The sequence below is a fragment of the Mustela nivalis genome, assembly GCF_964662115.1.
Source record: "Mustela nivalis genome assembly, chromosome: 2".
Taxonomy (NCBI): Eukaryota; Metazoa; Chordata; class Mammalia; order Carnivora; family Mustelidae; genus Mustela; species Mustela nivalis.
The window spans coordinates 3,674,104-3,699,329 of NC_139021.1; the positions used below are offsets into that span (position 1 = coordinate 3,674,104).

At 63.6% G+C, this 25,226-nt stretch overlaps 1 protein-coding gene across 2 annotated transcripts in view; it reads left to right on the plus strand.

The window, feature by feature from the left end:
* The window catches only part of TRAPPC9 (trafficking protein particle complex subunit 9), a 491,769-nt gene extending 467,339 nt beyond the window's left edge, over positions 1 to 24,430 (plus strand). For both annotated transcript variants that reach the window (XM_082720692.1, XM_082720693.1), the window contains 2 exons: positions 22,840 to 23,060; positions 23,663 to 24,430. In XM_082720692.1, coding sequence (XP_082576818.1) covers positions 22,840 to 23,060; positions 23,663 to 23,830 — 389 coding nt within the window. In that variant the 3' untranslated portion in view covers positions 23,831 to 24,430. The remainder of the gene's footprint in view (positions 1 to 22,839; positions 23,061 to 23,662) is intronic.
* Positions 24,431 to 25,226: the final 796 nt, after the last annotated feature.

The window sequence follows — 25,226 nt, forward strand, 5'->3', positions numbered from 1 at the left end:
CAGTGGGGAGAGCAGGCTGTAGGCCGGTCGGGGACGTGGCAGCCCAGCCAGGCCCCATCCCGCGCCTCCATGCCCAGCCCTGCAGAGACAGGATAGGGCTGCACTGGGGACTCCCTGTGTCCCCAGGAGATGAGCAGGACTCCAGGCGGCCGGGGTCGGGGGGCATCAGCTGGGGTGCATTGGAACAGGGAGCTGACAGGCAGAGTGTAGGATTTCTTGGTGACCCTGGGGCCTTGGGGTGTGGGGCTGTGACAGGGTTGCCGTGGAGACAGCTGGGGCGGGTGGGTGCGGGGCCTGTGGGAGGCGCCCTCCTGAGGCCCTGGCCTGGGCTGCTGCGTCGTCTTTGCTGATGCTCACCTTCCCCAAGTGAGTCAGCAGCCCCTGGGAGCAAGGGGCCCCACATGGGTGCCTACTCCTTGTCCTTCACCCTACCAGCAAGGACTCTGCGGCGCCTGTGGGCCCCAGGCCGCTCCTAAAGCATAGAGTGGTCGGGCCTCACCAGCAAGGGGCTGTTGTCTCTAAGGCTTGGCCCCTTGCCACTGTGGGTGCCCATAAGCAGGCGGCTTCTGTGTCCTCATTCCAGAACGAGGGGATACCCTTGTCTCGGTGGGGTCCCTGTGGTGGGGACAGGAGGGCGCTCTGTCTGGTCCTCTTCCTCCGCACCCGTGTGCACGGGCCATGGGAGAGTGGGCTCACCTGTGCACACACCTGGGCCGTTTGGCGTGATGAGCGATCACTTCCCGTTTGGATCCCGAGTGAGTTAGTACTCGGGCTGTGGGCCACACCTGCGCCTTGGAGACTGGCAGGACTGGCCAGTAGTCATTGCATTGTGGATTCCTGGCCAGGAGTGGCATTGGGCGTTGGGGTCTCTCCTGGGACCATGGGCCGTCCCATCTGCTGTCCCTCTGGCCCCAGCAGGTCTGGACCCAGTGGGAAAGCTGCCTGCTCTGGCTCATACCCACCTTCCCTGCTCTGCACTGGGCCCCTCAGTGTCCTCCATCTGGATGCTTCTCCCCTACCTGCCCACACTTGCCTGACTTCCCTATGGGGACCTGTGTCACCCAGCACTCAAGGGCCCCCAGTGAGGACAGGGCCCTTCCTAGCCAGCCCGGCAGTGCCCTTGCTGTGTGAGTAGGGAAATTTGACTCTCCTCTCACAGCACTTTGCATTTTCTCCTTGTGTCGTGCTCAACTCAGCCCCAAACCAGAACAGTTGGCCAGAGCTGGGGGAGCAGGACTTGGGCATCAGAGCTGGCCCAGCCATGTGGTATGGTCCCTTGGCTTCTTTGGGGGGCTGTCTATAGTGTGAGGAGGGGCCATTCCTGTCTCATTGGCTATCGTGGGAATTAAGTCAGGTGGCGCATACAAAGGCCCTGGGGTCAGCAGGCAGCTGACAGCCATGGCTGTGGTCATCGCCAAGGGGAGCCATGGTGGCAGGTGTAGTGCAGCAGTTCTTGACCAGGGCTGTGCAAGGCTGGGCCTGGGGCTCACAGATGCACAGAATGTGTGATGGATACAGTTACAGCAGAAGTGTGGAAGCAGCAGGCAGTTCCCTCTGAAGAACAGGATGTTCCCCAGAGATGTGACATCTGCTTAGCTTTGCCCCTGAAAAAGGGTCTTTAAGGAGAAGCCAGGCCAGAGTGGGGCTGTTGAATGCAGAGCCGAAAGCCTGTGACCTACTCGTGTCTTCCCTCCTGTGGGTATAGCCCTGGGATTGGGACCCTAAAAGCAAACCCCACTGGTGGCCTGTTGTGTCCCTACCTGTTGCTGGTTAGGAATGTCACAGATAAGGAAATGGAAATGTCCCAGAGTGGTGTGTCCTGTCCAAGGTCCCATTGGTGGCAAGCGTCAGAGCCCTGATTTGAACGATTATCAGGTTCTAGAGACCTTGGTGCAGAGATGGATACGTGTTTGCAGAAGGAAGGTTTATCAATGGATTACAACTTGCGTTTGGAGAATGCGTGTGAACCTCTGCAGGAACTCACACTGGGGCGGGGATACAGAGCATGGGCTGGGGAGGAGGCCTGGCCCAGCCTGGGACCACAGGGCCTGTGGGCCACCCAGTAAGCTGGAGTGGGGACCTCAGGATGACCAGGTTGGGCTGCGTCTGAGCAGGGTTCCTGCGAGGGCTGCCAGAGCCTGAGGCAGCGCCCAGTCTTTGAAACTTACTTTCCGTCTCTGTTTGTCTGTGTTGGGGCCAAAGGGATTTGACAGGTTCCCTGAGGACTAGTGAGAAAGCTGTTGAATTGCTTTTTGTGTTAGATGTTTTGTCTATGAAAATTGCTCGGTGATTATTTTTGTGCCTGTAACCCTTCTGGGGATAAAGCTCTCCAGACTGGATCTGTGTCCTTAAAAGGGGCCACAGGCAGTTTCTGAGCTCCGGGTCCAGCGTGGAGAAGCCCAGTGAAGCAGCCTGGGCCCAGGGGCCACCCCCTGGCCCCAGCAAAGGTCCCCAGCAGGGAGCAGTACAGGGACACAGAGTGGTCGGTGTGGTTGGCTGGGCTGTTCGTTTCCGTGTGTGGAGTCCGGCTGCGGGAGGAGCGTTGTCTGTGTGACCAAGACGCAGATTGGTGTGGGCTCTGCATTCCCGGATCTGCATTCCCAGACCATGTGTCTCTCATACGCATTCCGGCCACCACTGGGGCTTGCCGGGAGCCCAGATCTCTGCCTGCTCCGGGCCATCTGCCCCCGAGCCTCTGCCTCCCGCACAGGGCACGGTCCAGACCCATGAGCGGATCATGAGCGCTCCCTCGTTTTCCGTTCTTAGACTGACTCGTCTCCTGCCTGGGCCCAGCGCCTCCTTGGAAATCCTGGCTCTTCACCTTCTGGGGCATCAGCACGCCCCAAAGCTTAGACGGAAGTGGCCGTCTGCTCGGGGGAGCGCAGACCGGGGCAGGAGCACGTGGCTGTGCGTCCTCTGGGCGGGACCTTGTGGAGGCGGGCTCGAAGCTTGGGCTCCCCTTCTTCCTGCTCCCAAACAGGGCCACACACGCCCAGGTCCTTCTGGTGGGGCCGCTTCTGAGCAAGGTCTGTGAGCAAGGAGCCATGGGACGGAGAAGATGAACTGACCGGGGCAGGTAGGGAGCAAATGAAACCAGCCGATGCTCTGGCCACTGTCTGCGACGCACCTCTGCCTGGTGTCCGGGGCCGTGGTGTGGCTCTGCTCCCACGTCCAGCTCCGCAGTCCTCTTGGGCTCCCTCCACCAGCGGCTCATGCCCCTCCGCAGAGCTGCCGGGGCCTCCTGTGACCCTGCCCTCCTCTGGGAATGCCCCCCAGTTCCCGCCCCCTTTACAGCCCGTTGTCCGGACGGCTCCAGCGCTGCCTTCTCGGCGTCTCAGGCCACCACCCGCGGTCCTGCTGATCTCCCTTCCTTCAGGGAGCCTCCCTCACTGGGCCCCCGGGACGCAGCGCCCTGCGGGCCTGCCCTTGCTCTCACCGCGCCGGGTGCGCGGATGCCCACATCTCTGCCCGCTCACCGAGCCCCAGGGCTTCTCTCCTGTGCCGAAGCTTCCCTCCGTCCCCACTGGGCCTGGAAGTCCTCACAGTTTACCCCGGAACGTGTGTAATTCGGTGGCTTCAGAATCTGCATGCAACTGTGCCCCTGTCGGCACCATCTCATTTGGGAGCATTTTTGTGGTCCCGAGCAGGAGCTGTAGACGGTGGGCCATGGCTCCCCAGTCCTCCCAGTAGCCCTGGCCGGCCCACACCCACTTCCTGTCTCCACAACCAGTCTGGACATCTTGCGTCCACAGGAGGGGGTCACACCATGGGTGCCCTTGTGTCTGGCACTCGCTTAGGTGGTGCTGTCAGATTTCTCAGTGCTGCGGCGTGTGTCTGCCTGCCGCTCCCCACACAACCCCTGCCTGCTCGGACAGCTAACGGGCACCTCAGCGCCACGAGGCCAGACAGACTCTGTAGTCCCCCAGGCTCCCAAATCCCCGTTGTTGGCCGTTCCCCCTCCAGGCCCCTCACTCACCCCCTGAGCACGCTGCCCCTGACCACTTCTTACCATACCCCCCATTCACCTGGGCTGAGCACCCCCCCACTGCCCCGTCATTCTGCCCTGCTGGCGGCAGGCCCAGGGAGCTCGTCAGCTCCCACATCTCTGCTACAAGCCCCCTGGGGGCTTCCGTTTCACTTGGTGGAAAGCTGTGCGCATCCCATACTGTAGAGGCCTTCCCCGACTCAGCCCCCCGTGCCCTGGTCTCATCTCTGCCTAAGCTCGCTGTGTGCTCAGGCCTTCCCACCCGCTGGGCCTCGGCCGACATGCGTCCCCACGGGTGTCTGCATGTCCAGCTCCTTCCAGGCTCGGCGTCAATGTCACGTCCTTACAGAGACCGTCACGGACAGCCTTGCATCTCTCCGTCACTGATGAATGTAGAGACGTGTGTGCGTGTGGTAGGGGGCTGCTTGCTGGTGTCCTCTCTTACCTCTCCCACGGGTGACCCCGGAAGTCAGGGACCTCACTGGGTTCCCAGCGGGGAGCCAGTGCCAGTGCCTGGTGGATGCCCGTGAAAGGGTTTGCAGGGAGAGGGACGGACAGATGAGAGGGCCGGCTGGCTGGAAAGACAAGCCAGAGGTTCCGTCGGATTTTCGGAGTTTTGGAGTTCCCGTGACTCAGGAAAGGCATTTTGGTAACGATCTGTTCTTCCAGATGAATCCACGGGTTTGTGGCCCACTCTCTCCAAAGACCCGCCATGGCGTGGCCGTGGCAGACGATCGCGAGCTCTGTCGTCAGACTGGGCGTGTCCTGACCCTGGGTCCCCGCAGGGCTTTGATCAAGTCACTGAACCCCCTGAGCGGGTCTTCTTCTCCCGAAAGCCCAGCTTACAGGGTTACTAAGAAGACAAAACCGAGTTGCTTGAAACACGCCTGGTGCACGCAGTACCTCATGCTGTTAAGGTCCTCAGTCAATACGAGTCTTCCCCTGCTCCCTCGTAGCACGAACAAAGCTGTGAGCCGGTCCCGTTAGAGGGACCCATCTCCACTTTCAGGAAGCCGTGAGCCGGGACGGTCCGCGTGGACTCGGGGCTCGGAGGGGAGGTACGAGCCGGGACGGGCCGTGTTGGAGCCTCCGTCTCTCTCCAGCTAGGGCCTGCTGTGCCCACAGGGCCCTGGCCGCTGCCTTGCCCCACCCCATAGCCCCAGGAGCCTCAGAGCTGGGGTTCTGATTCCCGCTCTCTGGGGGACAGAGTGCAGCTCAGGGCTACGATGGAGGCCTAAATCTCATCGCTGAGAGTGGTGACCTGGGGGCCCCTGTTCCCAGGCCTGCACCCCTTTGCTGAGCAAGCCCAGGCTGCTCAGAAGAGGTGGAGAGGACCGAATGATTTAGGAGAACGAACTGTTCCCAGCAGTCCGATCCACATGCTGGCTTCTCAGATGCGCACGACACACCACTCCTCTGGGTCCCCGGATGCCACAGCCCTTAACAAGCCCTCTGCTGGGTGCCCCGAGTGCGGGGGGAGCCCCACACAGGTGCTTCTTGCTCGTGAGTCCATCTGTCGGGAGCCAGGGCTCCCTGGCCTCTGCCCAGGTGTAGCAGGGCCCTTGCTCAGGGGGCCAAGAGGGAGTGTCCCTGCCCTGTAGAGGCCGCTGTCCCAGTGTGGAGCGTGCAGAGGAGGGAGGTGTGAGGGGGAACAGAGCACAGGAGGGGAACGTGCACCGTGGGCAGCCGGGGAGAGGAAAGCAGGAGGGCGCTGGAGCCCCAGAAAGGGGTGAGGGCACCGGCTTTGGAGAGCGAGTGGGCGTGTGGCCCTGAGTTCAGGCTGACAGTCAGGGCCCGTTTCTGTGGGGGCCCCGCAGCCCGGCGAGCAGAGAGGGGAGGGAGTGCGTGCGTGTCGGCGCCACATGCCCAAGGGGCTGGCACGCGCAGGGCCCGTCACGTGTCCTGCCATCAGAGGGGACGTCTCCAGCCTCGAGATCGTCGAAGGTGCGGCAGACCGAAGTGTGAGAGGGGAGGAAGCGGGGAGAGCCGGCCAGGGCCGGAGCGCCCTGAGTCCTCTCTCTTCTGCCCTGAACCCTGGGGGCCCAAAGATTCTAGAGTGATTTGAACTCGGCCCTCCCTGTCCTTTTGAAGGTGTCGTTGTCAAGTTAGGAGGAGGGATAAAACGAACCCGACGTCGGGTTTGTTAGCTCCACGTCCAGCTTGGGAACGTGTGGACACCGCGTAGGCGGGTCTCCGCTGGTGCTCCTGCCTGAGCCCCACAGACAGTGTGGGTGGGCCCGGCTGGCCTGCATCGCTCCCCGCCTGTACCAGCAAAGGCCGGGGCTGCCAACCCCCCGGGCCAGGAGCCTGGTGCCCTGCCCGGGAGGCCCCTCTGGGACTGCAGTCACTTTCCTGCTAAAAGCAGGCCCAGAAAGCAGTGGTTTCAGTCTCGCCGAGGCCGTGGCCTTGGCCCAGAGAGGTGCGTGATGCTTGTCAGCAATGGCCAGGAGGGGCCGATCCGCCAGAGCAGGAGCAGGAAGGCTGATTCGGACCTCCACGGCCCGCCTGCAGGCTGCCGGCGTCTGCTCCTCCGCAGGCTTCCCCGAGCCGGAAATGGCCTCCTCGGCCCACGTCTGTGCGTCCCACGGCCCGTGCCCCAGGCTGCTCCCCCAGCCCACCAGGGTCCCAGCCATGGGGTTCGTAGTGTCGGAGTGAGTCCTTACTACGGGTGGACGCCAGGAACCCGCAGCTCTGCCTGCAGAACTGTCCCCCTGGGGCAGATGGTGTTTTCTTTGGACGCGACTACAGTGGTTTCCCGGTGCGGCCGTGTGTTCCCCCATCAACAGGATGGGCCTCTTTCGGCACCTGGTTGGATCAGGGGAGGCCCTGTGGCTGCTTTGACCCCCCAGATTATGGCAGAGGGTCCTGAAACCTTCCACTGGCCTGACGGCTCCCTCACCGCCCCTCAGACGTCAGCAGCACATACGCTGTGGGACCACACCGAGACCACAGTGCCATGTGGGGCCACGCAGGCCTCCGGGATGGGGCAGGAAGGAGCGAGGGCCCTGTGGACATCACACGGGTCAGAGCAGACGGACGGCCCTGCCGAGCCTTCCCTCAACCCCTGACCTTAGCTCAGAACCAGGAGCCAAATCCAATGGCTGTTTGAGCCACTGTGTTTCTGGGGCATTTGCCATGCCCTGTGATAACCAGCACCCCCTGCTCCCCGTACTCCCCTTGTAAGCCCTCTCCACAGTGGGTGGGGGCCACCTTGCTCCTCCCCCGAGGCCACCCCAACAAGGTCCAAGCTGAGTGGCCCAGACAACGGAACTTTCTGGTCTCCCAGGCCTGGTGGCCAGAAGCCCGAGACCAAGGTGTTGGCAGGGCTGGTTCTTTCTGCGGCTGTGAGGGAGAGTCTGTTCCGTCCTCTCCTGACTTCTGCTAGGAGACAGATGGTCCACAGAGACCCACACACGAAGACTGTTCACTCGGTGCTGCGCTGCTAAGATACGAAACAGGGCCTGTAACTGAGGGCCAGTGGGGTCCGGGAAGGATCTCTCCGGGGGCAGACCTTGAGTTGGGAGCCCAATGATGGGCCAGGTGCAATCACATGCCGATCTGGAGCAGTGTTCCAGGCGCAGCAGCACGTGCAAAGGCCCTGAGGTGGCGGCGAGCATGGTGTCTTTGAGGAACAGAAGGAGGCCCTGTGGGCTGCGGGGATGATGGGGGTGGGCAGGAGCCAGGCTCCAGAGGGTCCTGGGGCGGCTGCTACAGTGTGTGGGTTTTTATTCTAAGTGAACTAGAGAACCACTGGTGGTTTTTCAGCAGGGGAGTTATGCAACATGACTTGTGCCGCTCTGTGGAGAATGAGAATAGCAGCCAGGAGGCCAGGTAGGTGGAGCTGGTGGGGCTGGCAGAGTGGATGGAGAGGACGCGGAAAGGGGGGCGTGGAGGTGTCACTGGGCCTTTCTTGAGCTGCGGTGGAGGCGGGAGTGAAAGGCAGGGTCCGCTGGGCCCCCGCGTGGGCTGCTGGGGAGACGGCTGGCTGTGTGGGCTGGGGCAGAGCGGGCATGGGACTTGGAAGAGACTTGGGGTCGGGGCCAGGCCTGGGAGGTGAGGGGCTGTGTCAGCTCGCAGCCCGGGGGAGGGGTTCTCCATGGGCATGGCCACCCTGTCACCCTCCGAGCCCGTGGGAGGGAGCTACAGGCCAGGTCCCACCACCCAGAGGAGGAGCCTGTGCTGCGATTGGGGGGCGGCAGACAAAGCGGGACTGTCAGAGGCTATAGAGCTGCCCCAGGCGTGGGCTGTGAGCCAAGTGAAGACAGTGTCCCTGAACTGCCCCGGGCCCCTGCTGTCGGGCCCCCAGCCATCGGCCTTCCCGGCCCTCCACAGCTGCTGCAGGACTGGGGTGCGTGGGGGGGCTCTTGCCCCGTGCCCAGCCCTCACGGGCCCGTGCCCAGCCCTCACGGGCCAACAGCAGAAGCCCTGCACTACCGTTCAGGACAAGAGAGTACCAGAACTAGCACGTATGGTCCATGAAGTCACCCCGGGACCTCCGGGCCCTGCTGAGCTCCCCAGGGCAGTTATCACATTGCTGGCGCCCACCCTGTGTAAAGCACCTGGGCCCAGGGGCTTCCTTGTCCCGGGCTGTGGGGTGTAGGGTGTGGGATTTACCCAGGGCAGGGCCCCCCAGCTTTCAGGAGTAAGGGGGGCCACAGCCACTTTTGCCCTATTTACAGTGGGCATCTCAGAGCTCGCAGGGGCCCTTAGGTGGGCACCTGGAACCCTGTGAAGGAGTGTCTTCAGGGGCAGCCTGCTGGCCATCAGACACTCAGGCAGGCAGGTTCCATGGGATGATGGCTGGGCCGACCCCTGGCCAGGCAGGTGCAGGCTCTGCCCCTCCCCCATCTGCCTTTGCAGTGGGTCTGCCTCCTTGTGCCGGGGCGTGAGAACATAGTCTGTGCTCGGCAGGGGACGGCTCCCAGGCACGCTGGGTGGACCCCAGGCCCAGGGCATGCATGGGGGCGGGGCCTGCTGCTGGGGCTCAACCAGAGCCCACTGAGGGTCTCGCGCTGGCACCCGGACCAGAGATGACCCAGGGAGACTGGGAGCTATCGGCAGCCCCCAAGGGTGGGATGGGGTACCCTGTGACTGCCCGAGGAGACCAACAGGAGCTTGGAGCCCTAATAAAATCTCCTGGTTGTCAGGTTAAGAGCCCCCCACCCCAAGTCCCAGCTCCCCAAGGACAGACTGTGTCTGCAAACAGCCGCCTGTCTCCTGAGCCTCGTTAGGGAAGGCTAAGTGGCCCTGGGCAGATGGCAGCCCCCAGGAAGGCTGGTTTGTGTCACCTCCTAGACAGCCCATTCTGGGCCTCCTCCATAGTATGGGGGGTTCCGGGCCGCACCTCTGCCCACACAACTGCTGGGCAGACCTGCCTTGTCCTCCCTGCCACTATGCAGTCAACCTCTGGGGGCCCAGTCAGGGACCCGTAACCCAAGAAACTTCCTGAAAAAAACAGGCCCTGCCCAGTGCTGAGCAGGAGCGTGATGACGGACGTGAGCACAGCGATCTGTCTGGACACCGCCCTGCCTGCTGAGTGCCCCCTGGGGCCTTGGGGAGCCATGTGGGAAGGGCCAGGGGGAGCAGCGGGGCTGGGTCTCCCCCGACCCTGCCTCCTGTGGCCCAGGACCACAGAGAGCGGCAGACGGGATAACCTAGGGCCTCCCCTTGGGCTGGGGGGCCAGGAGTGAAGTTCAACGTCACCATTCCCTGTCCCAACACAGTTGGAGGCAGGTGGCTCTGGGCCCATTTTGGGAAACATAGGATTAAGGGGAGCATAGCTAAGGGGTCATGGGTGCCTCTGCCCTGTTTCCCTCTCACTGACTGGCCACAGCCTGGCCAGTGGCCCCAGAAGTGGACGAGGACCTGGACTGAGCCCCTCCCCCACCCTAATGGTGCCACACAGGTGCTGCCAGAGCTGTCGCTGGGCAGTTCTCAGGACTCTCAGCCCCAAGGAGCACAGGCCACCCGGGCCACCTTGGCCCGATACTCAGAGCTGCCTGCCAGCCCCTTGAAGCCCGTGTTCTGTGCCCTCCAGGGCCCGGGACTCGTGTAGCTCAGAAGGCCGGTCCCCCAGCCCCCAGCCAGCCGGGGAAGCAGGGTGCACGTGGGCCGGCTGACACGCGCTCACCGTCCCTTTGTGCCTGTCTCTCCTCGGCCAAACTACGGCCCCGTCCCAGCTGTCCCTGCAGCAGGTGGAGGCCACCCCATCCCATCACCCCTGCTCCGCTGGCCCCTGAAAGCCAAAGCAGGTGGCCCTGCCGGCCCTTTCTGGGACCCCAGGCAGTGACCATGCCGTGCAAGGTGGAGCTTTTGTGGTTCACCTCGTGGGTTCGTCAGGGGTGCTGTGTGCACTTAGTGCTATGGCCTATTTTACAGATGGGGTAACAGAGGCTTGGAAGGATGTCCAGCCAGGGTTTAAGTCTCTGAGCCGAAACGGAAGGCTGGTTTTATAAGAGCAGGAGGGCAGGTAGTTGTACCTGCGGCTTGTGTCCTGCACCAGGGTGGAGACTGGCTCGTGGGGTCCTGCGGGACACAGGGAGGGAGCACTCCTGGTGCAGGGAGAAGCTGGGCTGAGGTGCCGTCCCAAGAAGTTTCTGCTGATTCCATGAGAGCTCTGGAGAAGAGGTGGTGGCTCCTTGGGTGAAGGGTCTGGGTCTCAGTACCTCATGTCAGCCAGGCACGGGACGTGGGCCACCTGGAGAGGGGCTGGAACAACGCCCCGAAGTCGAGGCTGCCTCCGGTGGGGGCTGCGTGCAGGGAGCACTGCCAGCCCCTGGGGGACGAAGGCCGCACCCCAGAGCAGCGCCTGTGGGGGGTGACAGCAGCCGCCACAGACTGCCCGAGCTCCTGGGGGCATCAGTGCTGTCTCTCTTGCGGGTGCTGTAGGCGTCTGGGGTTGAGGCCGTCCGTGAGTCTATGGTGGCGTGTGCTGGTGAGCAGGTGGCTGAGACCAGCCAGTCAGAAAGGGCTCTGGGGGTCGCTGGTGACCGCCTCATCTCACAGCAGACCCTGAGGCCCAGAGAGCCGGGGAAGCCTTGGCTGTGCCGCCTGCAGGGTTGCTGCCCACATGGGCCCCCTGAGCCAGATGAACCGGAGCGCTCCAGAGCGGCTCTCTCTGCAGGTCTCCGCTCAAGGGTTCATACTTGGCGTGATGAAGTCAGTTCAGTGCAGCAAATATTTGTTGAATGCCTATTAAGTGCCAAGAAATGGGGTTGGGAGGTGCAAACAATGAGACTGTGTTCCACCCGCGGTGATGGACCGACCAGCAGACGACCAGCACCCTGTGAGCCACTATGACACAGTGTAAGGGAAGGGGCTGACGCGGGCCAGCTCGGCGGCGAGCCAGCCGCAGGCACGCTCCGTCCTCCCTAGGACCGCCTTCAGTCTGTGTTCTAAGTGAGGATTCTGGATCGCCTAAAACGAGAGGCTTGCCACAGGGCCAAGGACAAAGAGATGTCAGAGGTAAGTCAGTGTGGCCTGTTTGATTCAGACAGCCCAGTAAACGCACGATCGAGGCCCCAGGGAAGCGTGGAGGAGTCTGGAAGGAATAGGAAAGGCTTGTGTTGGAGACCTTTGTGGGTTTAGGCCCTAAAGAGTTCATGAGGGTTGAGCAGGCACTGGGGGCGCCTTCCTGAAGGAAGAACAGAATAAATTAGTAAAGGAGAAAAATGAAATCGAGAAATACGGTGGAAAGTGGATGAGAGACGGAGGGAGAAAGGGATGGACGGACGGACGGACGGACGGACGGACGGACGGCGGATAGAGCGACGGACGGTAGGTAGACGGCGGGTGGCGGACGGGTGGCGGACGGGTAGACGGGTGGGGGCTGGGAGGGCGGCGGATGGAAAAGTGAGTCGGCGGGTGATGAGGGGGGTGTGTGGGGACCTGGTTGGGTGGGGGCTGGGGGTGGGTCGGGACAGACAGACGACGTGTAGTCTAGTGTTGGTTGAGTCTGTGGAGATGGAGGATGAAGTATCCAGACTGTGGACCCGGGAGCCCCAAAGCTAGGCAGAGAAGGTTAGAGAAGCTGTGAGGGTCACGTTAGCTGAGGGTGCCACAAAGCCATGGTCAGCAGCTTTGGAAAGCAAAGAAGCAGAAGCCCAGGCCTGTGCCGGGGGCTCCACACTTGTTGGAAGCAGGTGGGCAGTGCGCGGAGACCGAGAAATGAGCAAGAGCCAGTGGAGGCCCTGAGGCCCGGAGCAAGGGTGCTTCCGGGTGACCCGGCTTCTGGAAGGGCCGGGCTTGTCTGAGAGCCACACTGTGGTCAGGGCCAGGGGCTGTGGTCTTGACCCCGGAGCATGCATGGCCTCTGGACCCCTACAAAGATGTGTTCTGTTTAGTTTGGGCTCCTGGTCATTCACAGCTGAGAAACGCCATGGTTTTCAGACTGACATCTGACAGAATCGGGCCAGACTTCTCAAATGCAAGGCCAGGTCACAGAGCGGGTGGGCAGCCTGTAACCTTTCGCGGGGCGGACAGGCTGGACTCATTTCCAGTGGTGTATCGGTCAGGTCTGTGGGAGCAGGGCGGTCGTTCCTCAGGCCCCTGCAGCCCTGCAGGCCGGGCCCAGGCCTGCTCTTGACAAGGCCGCCCCCCTCCCCACCCAGTCTGGCTCCCTGCAAGCCTCCGAGCGGGCAGGGCGGAGGGGCTCTAGGCTCTTGTGCTGGCGGCACACTCACTTCCTCTGTGTCCGCGGGGCAATCTGTCCAGTCTGTGTTCCCGGCCGCTGCTGCAGGGCACAGGTGAACTCACACGGAAGCAAGGCACGCGAGCTCGGCGGCTGAATCTCGGCTCGGGCAGGCGACCTAACCTCTGTGCTCCTCATCCGTAAAACGGCGGCAGCAAGACGGACGGTGCCGTGGGTGGGTTGTCCCATGAAGCCTCAGAGGGCCCTTGTGAGGCTTCATGGGGTAATCCGTCCACGGCAATGAGAACAGTGCCAAGTGCACCGGGAGCCTCGAAAGAGTGGGTGTTCATATCCTGTTGTGGTGGCGGAGGCAGCGGCTGCAGGGAGCCGGGGAGCGGGGAGGCGGACAGCGGCTCCGGAAGGAACCGGCCCCTTCCCTCTCACACACGCCCTCATTCACAGGCGTTTGCTGGCCAAGAGAGGAGCACGCCTCGGGCCCTGTCTCTGGGGCTCCCAGTGTGTGGGGACACAGCAGGGACTGGCAGTGACAGCCGGGTGGCCAGGCTGCAGTGGGCCCGGCTTTCCGGGGAGGGACCCAGCCCTGGGAGCCACGGCGCGCTCACACGGGCCTGCGCGCACACAGCATCCTGAAGCTCCATAGCCCTTCTCTTTATCTAGAGGGTGGGCAGGGCCAGAGCCAGAGAGAATCTTGAGTGGGCGCCGCCACGCCCAGCACAGAGCCCAAGCAGGGCTCGATCTCACAACCCCGAGACCGTGTCCTGAGCCGAAACGACCGTCAGATGCTCACCCAGCTGAGCCGCCGGCGCCCAGCTCTGGGGCCCTCTGTTGTCCAGCTTCCTCCCGGCAGGCCCCCCACCCCGTCCTACAGACAGGGAGACCGAGGCGGGGTGACGGCCGCCCCGCAGGGCTCGTGGGCCCCGCCCCAGGGCAGCCCTGGCGCGCACCAGCCCTGCGCAGGCGTGTTGTCTGTGGTCGCAGGACCAGTCTCCGCCAGGCCAGTCTTACATCTCTGCACAGCGCTCACCCGGGGAGCGCTGGTCCTGCTGGTCACGGTCTTGCTGGAGGGGCAGAGCGCTCTTGCGTTGTTGGCCTGAGGACAGGTGGGAGGAGCAGGTGCTTGTGTGACGTACGGCAGCCACTGACGCTTAGAAGGGCACCTTCCAGGGCACGCCACCTGCTTGTGCTGGGGCTGGCCACCCTGTGGACAGCTGTGGTCCCAGTGACCCCCCAGGACACATCCCTCAGGCCCTTGGAGTGATCCTGGGGCCCCTAGATCCTGGCCTCTCCGAAGCCACGCAGCCCTGGAGGGGGGCGAGAGGGCTGTCCGTGAGAGCGACCCCCTGGAAGGCTCCCTTGGTGAAGGGGACATGTGAGCAGGGCCTTGTGACGCAGGGCGGGGGTTGTGTGCCCAGGAGAGGGCCCCAGGAGCCCAGCACAGAAGGCAGGGGGACACAGACAGCTGCGAACGCCCCCGTCGGCACGGAGCCCTCAGGGAAGGGGCCTGTGCCCGCTTTGGTGGCGGGGAGACCTGGGTTCAAATCTCTGGGACTGAAGGGCCGTGGCAGTACGTTCGGATCTGCTGGCCCCTCATCGCAGCCCCCCTGCCTGGCGGGCTCCCAGCTCAGCCCTGCTGGGCGCATCCCCTCTACTCCGCGTGCCAAACCTCTGGCTGGGTACGGAGCATTGTGCCCGCCTTCCGATGAGAGAGCAGACGCTCTGGGGTCTGAAGGGCTCAGCCCAGCCCTCCACTCGGCGTCTGAGCTCAGCCGAGAAGCCCAGCCCCCAAGCTGTGGAGGGTGTCAGTGGGACCCCAGACCCAAGCGTCTCTGCCCATGTTCACCACGGTGCACAGACAGGCACGAGCCACGCCAGGACGCAGCCCAGGGCAGTCTTCCGGGGGCGTGGGCGCCCTCCGTGCCCTCCTGTGCTAGCGCCGGCCTGTGCCGGGCTGGCAGTGGTGCTCGGGGCCAGAGCCTCTCCACGAGTGCTCCAAGCCGCGCCGGCCTCCCTGCGATTCCAGCTCGCCTTAATTTTGATTTAATTCCCTTTAATCTTTAATGAAAAGTTGTAAAAGTAAGTTACTTACCCAGGAGAGCCGCACGGCTCCTCGGGAGCTGCCCTCCACCTGCGGGGGATTGCGCGTGTGGCCTCGGACGGGCTCCCTCCCTGGGTGCGGGGAGGAGGGATTCCGCTTTATGAACTAATTAGCTACCTCAGTAAGTGCTTAAACACGTGCCATTTGGTGGATTGAGAGCAGAGCTCCGGCCTCACACGGCGCACACCCTGGACGGTTGCCGACCGGGGAGACAGAGCCGCCTTCTGGCCCCGCGACCCGCGGACGCCTGGTGGTTGCGCTGGGCTCCCCAGAAACCTCACCGTGGTCCTGGGGCACACAGAGCCAGACCTCATCCTGCCAGTCATTGTCACCTCTGCCTGTCTCTGAGCCTGCTTCCCCGAGGGCGTGGCCTTGTGAGCAGGGGAGGGGGGTGGGGGTGGGCTCACGGAGTGGGCGCAGGGGGTGGGCCTGCGAGGTCTTGCCCAGAGCCGTCACCCTACCTCCTGAGCATGCTCAGGCTTCTGGTCTCTTCTCCAAATTCACTCAATATGTAGAAAAGTAGCCAAATTAAAACTAAAATGTCCAGACCAAGGGAAACTGCATTTGGTGTAATCGGTCAAGACCTGCAAAAGAGGGTGTGTGTGAGAGTGTGTGTGAGAGAGAGAGTGTGTGTGTGCGCGCGCACGTGCGTGGAGGCCTCAAGGCGGCTTGCGGAGGGCCGGAGTCGGGCTCTGGTTTGCTGCCCCATCGGCGCTGGGCTTCCCGTCAGCCAGAGAGAAAAGACCGGTTACCGGCTCTCATTGGTAAAGAAGGAAACATGTCGGTTACTGTCATGTTGGCGTTCGAGAAGGTTCTCCACTTTTTACCGGATGCTTGGACATTGCAGGGGCTCCTACCGGATCTGCCTGTGACTTCTCCCAAGGGACGGCCTGCCAGCTGGTGCCGTCACCAGGGAGGACGGGTCCCGGGTCCCCTCGCTGTACAACTCTCCTCACGTCCCTGGCTTTGCTTGTTTTTCCGCTTGAATTTCTTTTGCTTCAAAAGTGACAGAGCTGCTCTAGTAATCCCCAGCCTCACCTGAATCCAGTGGGACTCTCCAGTTTAGGCCCGCCCCACATTTATGTTGGCCAGAAAAATGCGTGTGTCCCGTGAGGTTTGATGTTTACAGGTGCTTTCCCTGAAGGTGGCTGGGCAGAGCCTCTCACACGAGGCTCAGTGGGGCTGTTCCTGGGTCTTCGCTGGATTAATTTCTACTGCGTGGTTCTCACATCTTTATGACGCTTTATCCAAAATCAGACACTTGCTCCGGAAGTCTGTTTGGCTGCCGGTTTCTTACATTCGCCAAAGGGAGGAGGGTTGGGCTGGGGCGGAGGCAGGGCAGTGTCCGCGAGCCAAGTCTGGGCTCAGCTGGCCTTGGGAATCTTGACCTAAGGGAGAAGCGCACAGCTTGTCTGATAAGCCAGAGGCGCAAAAACCCCGCCCTCTTTGCCGCTGAAGGCGATTTGCACGTGACCTTGGGGCGGGCTGGTATTTTAGGTGTTCCTTCACCCTCGGTGGAGCGCGCTGTGCCACTGTGCGGACCGGCTCCAGCAGGGGGTCCTGCCCCAGCTTCTGACCCTGCTCTCACTGCTGCCCCCGCTGAGCGTGGCTGTGGGCACACACGCGTCCACACTGGATGCTGAGCCCATCCCGGGCCCAGAAAAGCAGACGCTCAGGGTACAGCCGGGCCAGGAAGTTCTCCTGGGAGAAGTCTCCTGGAGGTTAGAACCTCCCGGGCTGTTCACAGCTGGTTAGCAGCATCTCCTGATTGCCGGGGGCTCGCACCCGCCCCTGACCCCTCGCCTACCCTCTGCACAGAGCAGGCTGGGCAGACACCTGTTGGCCTGCTGGCCCCACAGGTGCAGCCGGACAGGCCCAGCCGGACCGTCTGACCTCCTCGTCCTCAGGATCGGCTCCTCTTGGGCCACCCCCACACCGGCTCCGTAAACCCTGCCTCAGCCCTGCCTCGGCCCTGCCTCTCACCCGCAGCCATGCTCTCGGCCCTTGGTTGTCCCAGAGTCTGGCCCCGCGATCACGGGTGGCGTCAGACTTGCCAGGCCCCTCGTCTCTGCTATGCGTGGGAGAAGAGGATCCCACACTAAGCCCCAGCCATCTGGTCCTGAGCTCCAGACGCAGCGGAAGCTAAGGGCTTGGGATTCCAGAAGGTTCTCACAGCGATGGATCCAGGCATCCTCCTCCGGGAAGCCCCTGCTGGGGACACGGGAGCAGCCCATGCTTACCTCACTGGCCCACAGCAAGCTCTCTGGGGTGAGGCTCCCACAGAGCCGGGTAGCAGGGGCAGGCCCTGGGCCTGGGCCCCGGCAGCTCCATCAGCTCCCCACATCTCCGTGTCCCTACGCCACAGCCCCACCTGTCGTGTGTGGCCTCCAGGAGGGACATGAGGCTGCCCGTCGGCTTGGCCGATGAGTGAGACACCGGCAGGAGGGTTCAGCACAAGACCCCTACCCCCGCCCAGGGCGCATCCCTGTCCCCAGTCCTCATGGCTGGCTCCCACCCGAGCCCCCACCCAACAGTGGCTGCCCTTGGCCAAAACGCAGGCAGCTCGGGCGGCTTCTGCCTCCTCGCGCCTCTCCAGGGCGGCCCCCAGGGCCCTTCCTCCTCTCTGCTTCTATTTTTAGCAGGTGCTTCTGCCAGAGCCCAGGGACGTGCTGTAGCATAAACGGGGCAGCGGCTTCAGGAGGAATTCTGAGCCAGACAAAATTAAGTCCGTGACTCTGGCTGGTATTAAAAGTGAAGGAGAAGCAGGCCTGGGGCGGAGGGAGAAGGCGGACCGGCCCGATTTAATGCTCTGAGGGAAGAGACTAATCTGCTCCCGGGAGAATTCTCACGACGTGAGATTCTTCGCATAAATGACATCTTCCACGGGAAGTCTGGCCTGCAGGTCGTGGACCCAGAGCCGGGCAGTGGCAGGTTGGTCCTAACGTCCTCCCTGCATGGGGCGCGTCAGCCTTGGCCCGGTCCCTCCGAGACACAGGTTGAAGACAAGTGACCTGGGCCCAGAAGGGGGGCCGGGCACAGCCAGTGAACGGGGGTGGAGTTCAAGTGCAGCCCAGAGCACACCCACGCCTGGCTCAGCCGCTTGGTCATCTAGCGGGTACCAAACGGAGCAAGTGCCTACCGGGCCTGGTGTTGGGGACCCAGGCAAGTGCCAGTTCTGGAGCATCCAGGGTGAAGGAACACAGCTGGTAGCTAAGCAGTTGGGTAAACAAGAGATACGATGTCAAAAGCCGGGAGAAAACAGGGTGTGAAAGAGTAACGGGGTAGGCGGGATCTTCCCTGGGTGGTCAGAAAAGGCCTCTCAGAGGAGAGGGCCAAGGTGGCAAGAATAGCAGGAGCAAAGGCCCTGGGGCAGGTATGCACTGGGCAGGCGCAGGCTAGAGGGACAGGAGGGAGGTCACGTGGTTAGAGCAAGAAGTGGGGGGAAACAGCAGCCTGTGTGATCGGGGGAGCCCGACTGGGGCTGCGCAGGGCCCTGGAAGCCAGGCTCAGTGGCCAAAATCTGATCGAACCTCCCTTTTGTTCTGAGTGAAAGAGAAGCCGTAGCCCGGTGAGCAGCAAGCAAGGAAGTAACCCAGTTGAGTGGCATGTTTACACCATCCCTGTGACTGCTGGATGGCAAGGGCAGGTCAGGAAGCGTGGCGTAGGGAGGTCTGCTAGGAAGCTGGCCCCTGCTCAGCTGGAGGCGGGAATGCTGACTGCTGACCCCGGGGTGCCCATGGACTGGGCGTGGGCGCCAAGCAGGAGTGACTTCGGTGTGACCTTCAGCTGTGAGGCGGGGCCTCTGAGACGCCGTCGCCTCCTCCCTTTCAACCGGCTACTCCAGGACACCCTCCCCTCATCACAGCTGCCGAGTCCCTTTTGTCAAGGGAGGGGACATGTCCCACAGGTTCCGGGGTGAGGACACAGACATCCTTTAGGGGGCATTGGTCTGTCTACCTCAGCGTCTTCTGTGGCAGTAAAGCAGACTCAGGGTTCTGGAAGGTTCCAGGGGAAAGGTTTGACCCTCCAGAGTCTGAGCTCTGTGTCCTGCTCTGCACTCCTGAGCAGCCCCCAGGAGGAGGTCCCCTGTGCACAGCTCCCTGGCAGCTGTGGGACCTCATCCACCACCACTCTTGGGGTCCCGGTCTTGCTGTGGGCACGTGGACAAGGCACCCACCTTCCCCATGTAGAGGGCAGGAGGCCGCCTCGGACGGGACTCCAACCGGGAAGCAGTTAAGGGGAGGCTGTCCTCCCTCAGGCACAGCAGGAATGACTCCCAAACAGCTCGCCTCTGAGAAGAGTTTAATTCTTCATTCCCAGCTCCTGCTGCTCCCCGCCCCTCCCCAGGGCCCTCTGCCCAGGATGGGCCACGGCTGGTCCGGTCCAGAACCAGAGAAGGGAATTGGTTCCAGCAGGGGGTGCCGACCCCCCCACCTCGAGCACAGCTAGCCCCTCCAGCAGCCCCGGCACCCGGAGGCACGTCTGCCCCCGATTTCTGAGCCAGCACCCTGCGGGTCCCAGGGGAGACCCCCGCGGCATTCTCCTCGCTTCAGGGAGCCCGCCGTGGTTCGCGCAGGGAACAGCAGACCCGCGCTCCACTTGGCTGGGAGAGGAGTGATGTGGGGCGTTCTGGGCCCTTGGACCTGATCTGAGATGTTGGCCTGCAGAAAGGGAGGAAGCGGCTGCTTTCTGAGCACAGAAATGCTCCCGTGTGGTGGGCGGTCGTTCTGGGCGCCGCGTCCTGGGGCGGCAAGCCCCGCTGTCCCGTTTGCCTGGGACCCGGGCCTTCCTGCATGCAGGACTTCCAGCCCTCGTGCCAGGCTGACCTGGGACAGTTGTCACCCTGTGCGTGAAGACACGGCAGGTGGCAGGTGGGGTTGGTTCTGCCACTCTAGAGAGCCGCCCCTCTTCTTCCCCTGGGGGGCAAGCCGTCACAGCTCCAAGGAAGAGCCAGCGGTCTGGGGGCCCGAGGGAGCGCTCCCCTCAGACCAGGGCAGGGAAGGCCTGGTTGCGTCCCATGCCCTCTCTCTGGTCCTCTAGCCCTACCCCAGGCCTCTGAGGTAGGATCATGGGACCCCCCTGCTTAGCTGGGGGCGTGTCCCCCACCCCTTCCGCCCTGGCCTGGCCTCAAGGCCACAGATCCCTGGTCCTTCAAGAGAGAGCCCGGGGAAGATGACTGCCCGTCGCCGCGCACACAGCCCTGTCTCCCTCCCCCTTGCCCGGGACCTGGGGGCCAGGGAAGGGTTAACCAACAGGTGGGCTGGGAGCCACTCCGCTGCGAGCCAGAGGCCAGTCCTCAGCTGCCCGAGCAAGCAAGTAATGCACAGTTCTCTGCAAGGAGAAAAATGAGCGGAGACGTAATGAGCCAGCCACCCTTCGCTGATTTGCACATAATCGTATCTTTCCCGTAATGGAACCAGCAGCCGAGGCGCCCTGACACCTGCTCCCTTCATTCTCCCGTCTGACTCAAGAGGCTTAGACGGTGCCTGGTCGTGTTCACTGTTCAGCAGACGTGACCGAGGCCCACTGTGCCCGCCAGCCCGTGCCTGCGCTTGGTGGAGGGCCCCCGTCCGGGCCAGGAGGGAAGCACCCCGTTGCGCCCCTATGGCCGCAGCCTGCTTGTAGCGCGGGACGGAGATGCATTTCTGGGGTCCTGTGACCTCGGCTGCAGGCGCTGGCAGGGGGTGAGGGTCGGCAGAGGACGCTGGAGTGGATGGCTGTTACCCTGTGGTGGCCCAGCGTCCACACAGCCCGTGGGCGGGGGTAGGAGCCCAGGGGAGGTGATGCGGGGCAGCCGGGGAGTATTCCCTCCTGGGAAGGTGGAGATGCGGCGAGGGGCAGGCGGCCCTGGAAGCAGACCCTCTCAGAAACGCTCTTACTCTGTGCCAGGGGTTCCGTTCGTGCCACCGTGTCCGTGGGACGCAAGGGAGGAATGTAGACGGAGCTCGGAGTAAAAACCCGCACGCTGGGGTTATTTAAATACGGAAACAGTGCGCACGACCTCCTGGGGCTCAGGTGGTAAATTACCGTTTGTTCCTTTAACGGGATCCTCTGCCGTCTTTGCAAACATTCTTGCTAAAATGTGCGCGTGTGGACCGTGCTTCTGTTCTCGTGGTCCCAGAGCGCCAGCCGCCAGGCCACGGCAGTGAACGCACAGGGTGGAGGGTGTGGGGGACGCGAAGGGAGAGTCGTCGCCAAGATGCCAAACGTTGGCTGGGGGAAGGGCTGGCCAGCGGGGGGCACTTAGAAAATTAGCTTTATCTCAATGAACTTTCCAAACTTTCTATATAACGTGTTATAAAAGCTTGTGATTTTAAAGAAACGAAATCTGGTGGGGAGAGACTTGATCTCAGGCTTTCCTGGAAGAATGGACTTGGGGGCACACGTGCCGGGTGGTTCTGGACCCGCAGCCCCTCCCCACCCCCCGCCCAGCGGCATCCAGAGCCGTCCCCAGGTGCCTCCTCGGGCCTCTGCCCGCCCGCAGTTCCCGGCGTGCCCCCCCACCCCATCTACATGCATGCATGCTCCTGCTCCCACACACGTATACCCTACACATGCTCTCAATCACACACACGTGTTCTCACACATGCACACCACACACTCCCACTTACACACATGCTCACCCACACTCCCTGTCTCACGCAGTCACACACACACACACATCGCCCGTGTACGCACTCTCACACCATCTCTCTTGTGCGTGCATGTGCACACACACACACACACACACATACACTCTGACTCCCGTCCCTGACCTGGCTGCACAAGGTCAGCTGGAGAGAGCAAGCCCCCGTCCCGCCCCAAGAGAGCACGTCCCTGCAGGGAGGGTTTTCCTTGCCCCACCAAGGCAGGCCACCCCCAACTTTCCTCCAATCCTGTGCCTCCAGGACCCCAGTGAGGAATCAGCCTCCTCCCACGGGCTCCAGGGCGCCCCCAGTGGCCGGGTGGGAGGGTCTTCCCTGCCGTCTCCTGGTGGAAGCGTCTGCCAGGCAGGAGGAGGTGTCCCCTGGTCCGCCTGTGGACACAACACCTAGAGGGCAGCCGAGGCAGGCTGGCGGGGCTCACGTCAGCCCCTTGCAGCCTCACAGCTAGCAGCAGGTGACGCAAAGTCACAACGTGGCCGTGGGCCCCCTTCCCTGACCTCCACGGTCGGGTCCATGAGCTGGAGGCCTCCTGCCTGGCCATGTTGGTGGTAGAGCCGCCATGAGAAGGGGACTGCGGACTGTGACGGGCACTGGCACCCCCCCCCCCCGGTCTGCAGGCCAGGTGTTGGCTGGGCTTGGCCCCCTACAGAGGCTGGCGGGCCGGGCAGGGCGGCGGGGCTGCTGCCTCCTGCTCTTTCAGCTCTGGGCTCCACTGTCTGCCTCTCCTCCAAGTCAGCTTCCCCTCGTCTGCCTCTCCCAAGGGTGCATCTCATTCTCAAATCCTACCCAGGCCTCCAAGTGGGTCCCCCAGACCTCCCCTTCCACCATCCTGCAGAGACATCCTGGGAGGTTGAGGGGAGTGGGGGTCCGGGCACAGCACCTTCCAGTCCACCGACCCCCACCCCCATCTCCCCCAGCCCTCCTCCCCCCATCCCCGCTCTGCTCCTCAAGTTCCAGACCTCTCCCCAGCTAGCATCCTGTCACCTCTCTGGTGCCCCAGGGAGGGCCCAGCCTTCCCCAGGGACTCTGGGCGGGCCACTGTGCAAGTGTGTGTGGCAGAGGCCCAGCCAGGTCCCAGGCACACCACGACAGCCCCTGCCACCTTCTTGCCTTCTGGTTCTGAGTCTCTTTCCTGGCTTTTCTCTCCGCCGTGGGCTGTGGCCACAGCCAGCCCTCTCGGACAGGAGCATGGGAGACCCCAGCTGACCCCAGGCCCCTCCGGCATGGCACAGACCCTCCGGGGAACAGCTCTGGTGTCTACACCTGTCTTCTCCAGCCTGCACAGCAGCACAGCAGGGACTGGGCCACACGTCTGTGCCCAGCACCCAGCCTGCACAGACGGGGCGGCTGCCTTGGTGTGGGAAGGAGGAGGGAGTGAACGGGACAATGAACGGGAGACAGACAGACAGGGGTGCAAGGCCAGCGGGGCAGTGACCTTGACAGTTCCGTGTCCTGTCCTTTGCAGATGTGCTGGTGGACGGACAGCCCTGTGACTGTGAGGCCGCGGCCTGCCGAGTGGGCGACCCCGTGCGTCTGGAGGTGCGGCTGACCAACCGGAGCCCGCGCAGCGTGGGGCCCTTTGCGCTCACTGTGGCGCCCTTCCAGGACCACCAGAATGGGGCGCGCAACTACGACCTGCACGGCGCCGTCTCCTTCGTGGGCTCTGGCACCCTCCACCTGGACGCGGTGCGTGGCAGTCTGCGAGATCCGTGCAGCCCCTGTGGTCACTGTCCCTTTGTCCCCAGGCCCCCCCAGGTGCAGGGCTCAGCGGTGGGTGAGCCCAGGCTTGTCTGTGCTGACCCTCATTCACCCAAGTTGCCACAGGACATCACAGGTCCTGGCTGGGACCCGGGACGGTGGGACCAGCCTAGAAGCTTGCTAAGGAGATGCAGCGGCTGCAGGTGGCCAAGGATGGTGCCAGACCTGCTGCCGGCCCCGCCCCGGTGCCCTCAGTCCGTGCTCCTGGCCTGCCGTGGCGTGGCCCGTGGTGATGCCCGCACAGCACAGCCCTCAGCCAAGCCCCGATCACCCGCAGAAACGACCTCTCATCCCAGCCACGCCCCGGCCTGCCTCAACCCCGACGTGGCCCGGGGAGGGACGTGCTGTGCTCCTTCCGATGCTGGGAGCGACGGCTCAGAGAGGGCAGCCACCTGCTTGGGGAGGCACAGCAGGGAAGCCCTGGGGGGGCCTCCCCTCCCCTGTTGCCCCTGTGTCCAGGCAGGCCCATGGGTCTCCTGGGGGCTTTGGGGCTGGTCTGCTCCGGCTGACATCTGTCCCTCCTCCCACAGGTGCAGCCCGCAGGCCAGTCGTCCTGCCTGGGAGCCCTCCTCTTCCTCTACACGGGCGACTTCTTCCTCCACATCCGTTTCCACCAGGACAGCGCGAGCAAGGAGCTGCCGCCCTCCTGGTTCTGCCTGCCCAGCGTGCACGTGCGCGCCCTGGAGGCACCAGCCTGAGCCCCAGGGCAGCCCCAGGGGCCCGGCCTGGCCCCCACCTTCCCACCATGCGGCCCCAGCCCTCGAACCCACCCTTCCTCCCCTTTCTCCTGTGAGCACCCCAGACGCGGCAGCCTCACCCCTCCCGGACTGGCCAGCAGGGCCCCCTACTGCCGCTTGATACTAACCGGACCCCAGCGGGCAGCACCCACCCAGCCCAGCCCTCCCCAGCCCCGCCCCCCACCCGGTCCCTGGACTGTCCCTGTGCCCGGGGAATCGCGGCCCAGCCAGGAGAGAGGAAAGGCAAGCATGAGGGGGGCCACGGCCTGGTGGGGCCTGGGAGCCTCCCCTGAGCCCCCTCAGACCTTGGGCTCCCCCACGCACCGTCCCCCCGCGCAGGGCTGGCTCTCCCGAGGGCGCCGAGGCGGCCCCAGCCGGAGGGGCGGTGCTGGTCGATGCCGGGCGGGTCCACCGTTTCCCCGGCAGGCAGACCTCGGGCCGCGCCAGCTGCTGCAGGCCCGGGGCTGTTTCTGGGCCAGGCTGGGGTTGCCGGGGGCTGCATGTGTCCGTGTGTCTGTGACAAGTTCTCCAATAAAGGGCCCGCCTTGCTTCTCTGCGGTCCGCCCGCGTCCCTGCATCTGTTTGCCGGCGTGGCCCGGGGCCCGCCCACCCACCCCGTCAGCCCCGGCTCGGGCAGGGCTTCCCATGCATGCAGGCCGGCACACAGAAGCCCCGGGACACACACGGCCGGCACCTGCAGGGTCGGGCCTGCGTCCATCCCTTTGACCCCACAGCCCCCCACCCCGTGCCTGCGCTTTTCCGGCCTGGCTCCCCGGCTGCGATCGGAGCCCTGACTCGAGCCCCACTGTGGGCCTCAGCCCCTATGACGGCTCTGGCCATCTTGGGCTCCTGTTTTCTCTCATGAGGTCCACGAATCATCTGCTGCTCTTTTCCATCCCCACAAACATGGGGAGACTTTGGGCATGACAGCGGGCACAGGTTGGGCTGGGCACCCCTGACCTGCTGGGGCGGTCCCTGTCGCAGCCACAGCCCTCAACCCCTGAGGCCGCCCCCCCCACCCCGGCCTCCTCCTCCCTGCTCCCTTCAGGGCCACCTGCCCGCTGGTCCCTGCGGCAGCGGCTGCCCTTCCCGTGGGCATCGGTCCCCACAGCATCCGTGTGTCCGGCACACGTCACTCCTGGGTCAGGACCTGGGGCCTTCCCGTTTCCACAAGGCTGCCTGGGCAGCAGGGGCGGCAGTGACTTGCTCTCACGGTCTGTCATCAGGCTGTAGTGGGGCCTGGGTGATCTCCATGAGACCTGTGGGCTCCAGGCAGGGGAGAACTTTCCTGGCCCCACCTCGCAAGTGGCCGCAGGTGTCCACGGGGGGCAGCACCTCCCAGTGCCAGGCGTGGCTG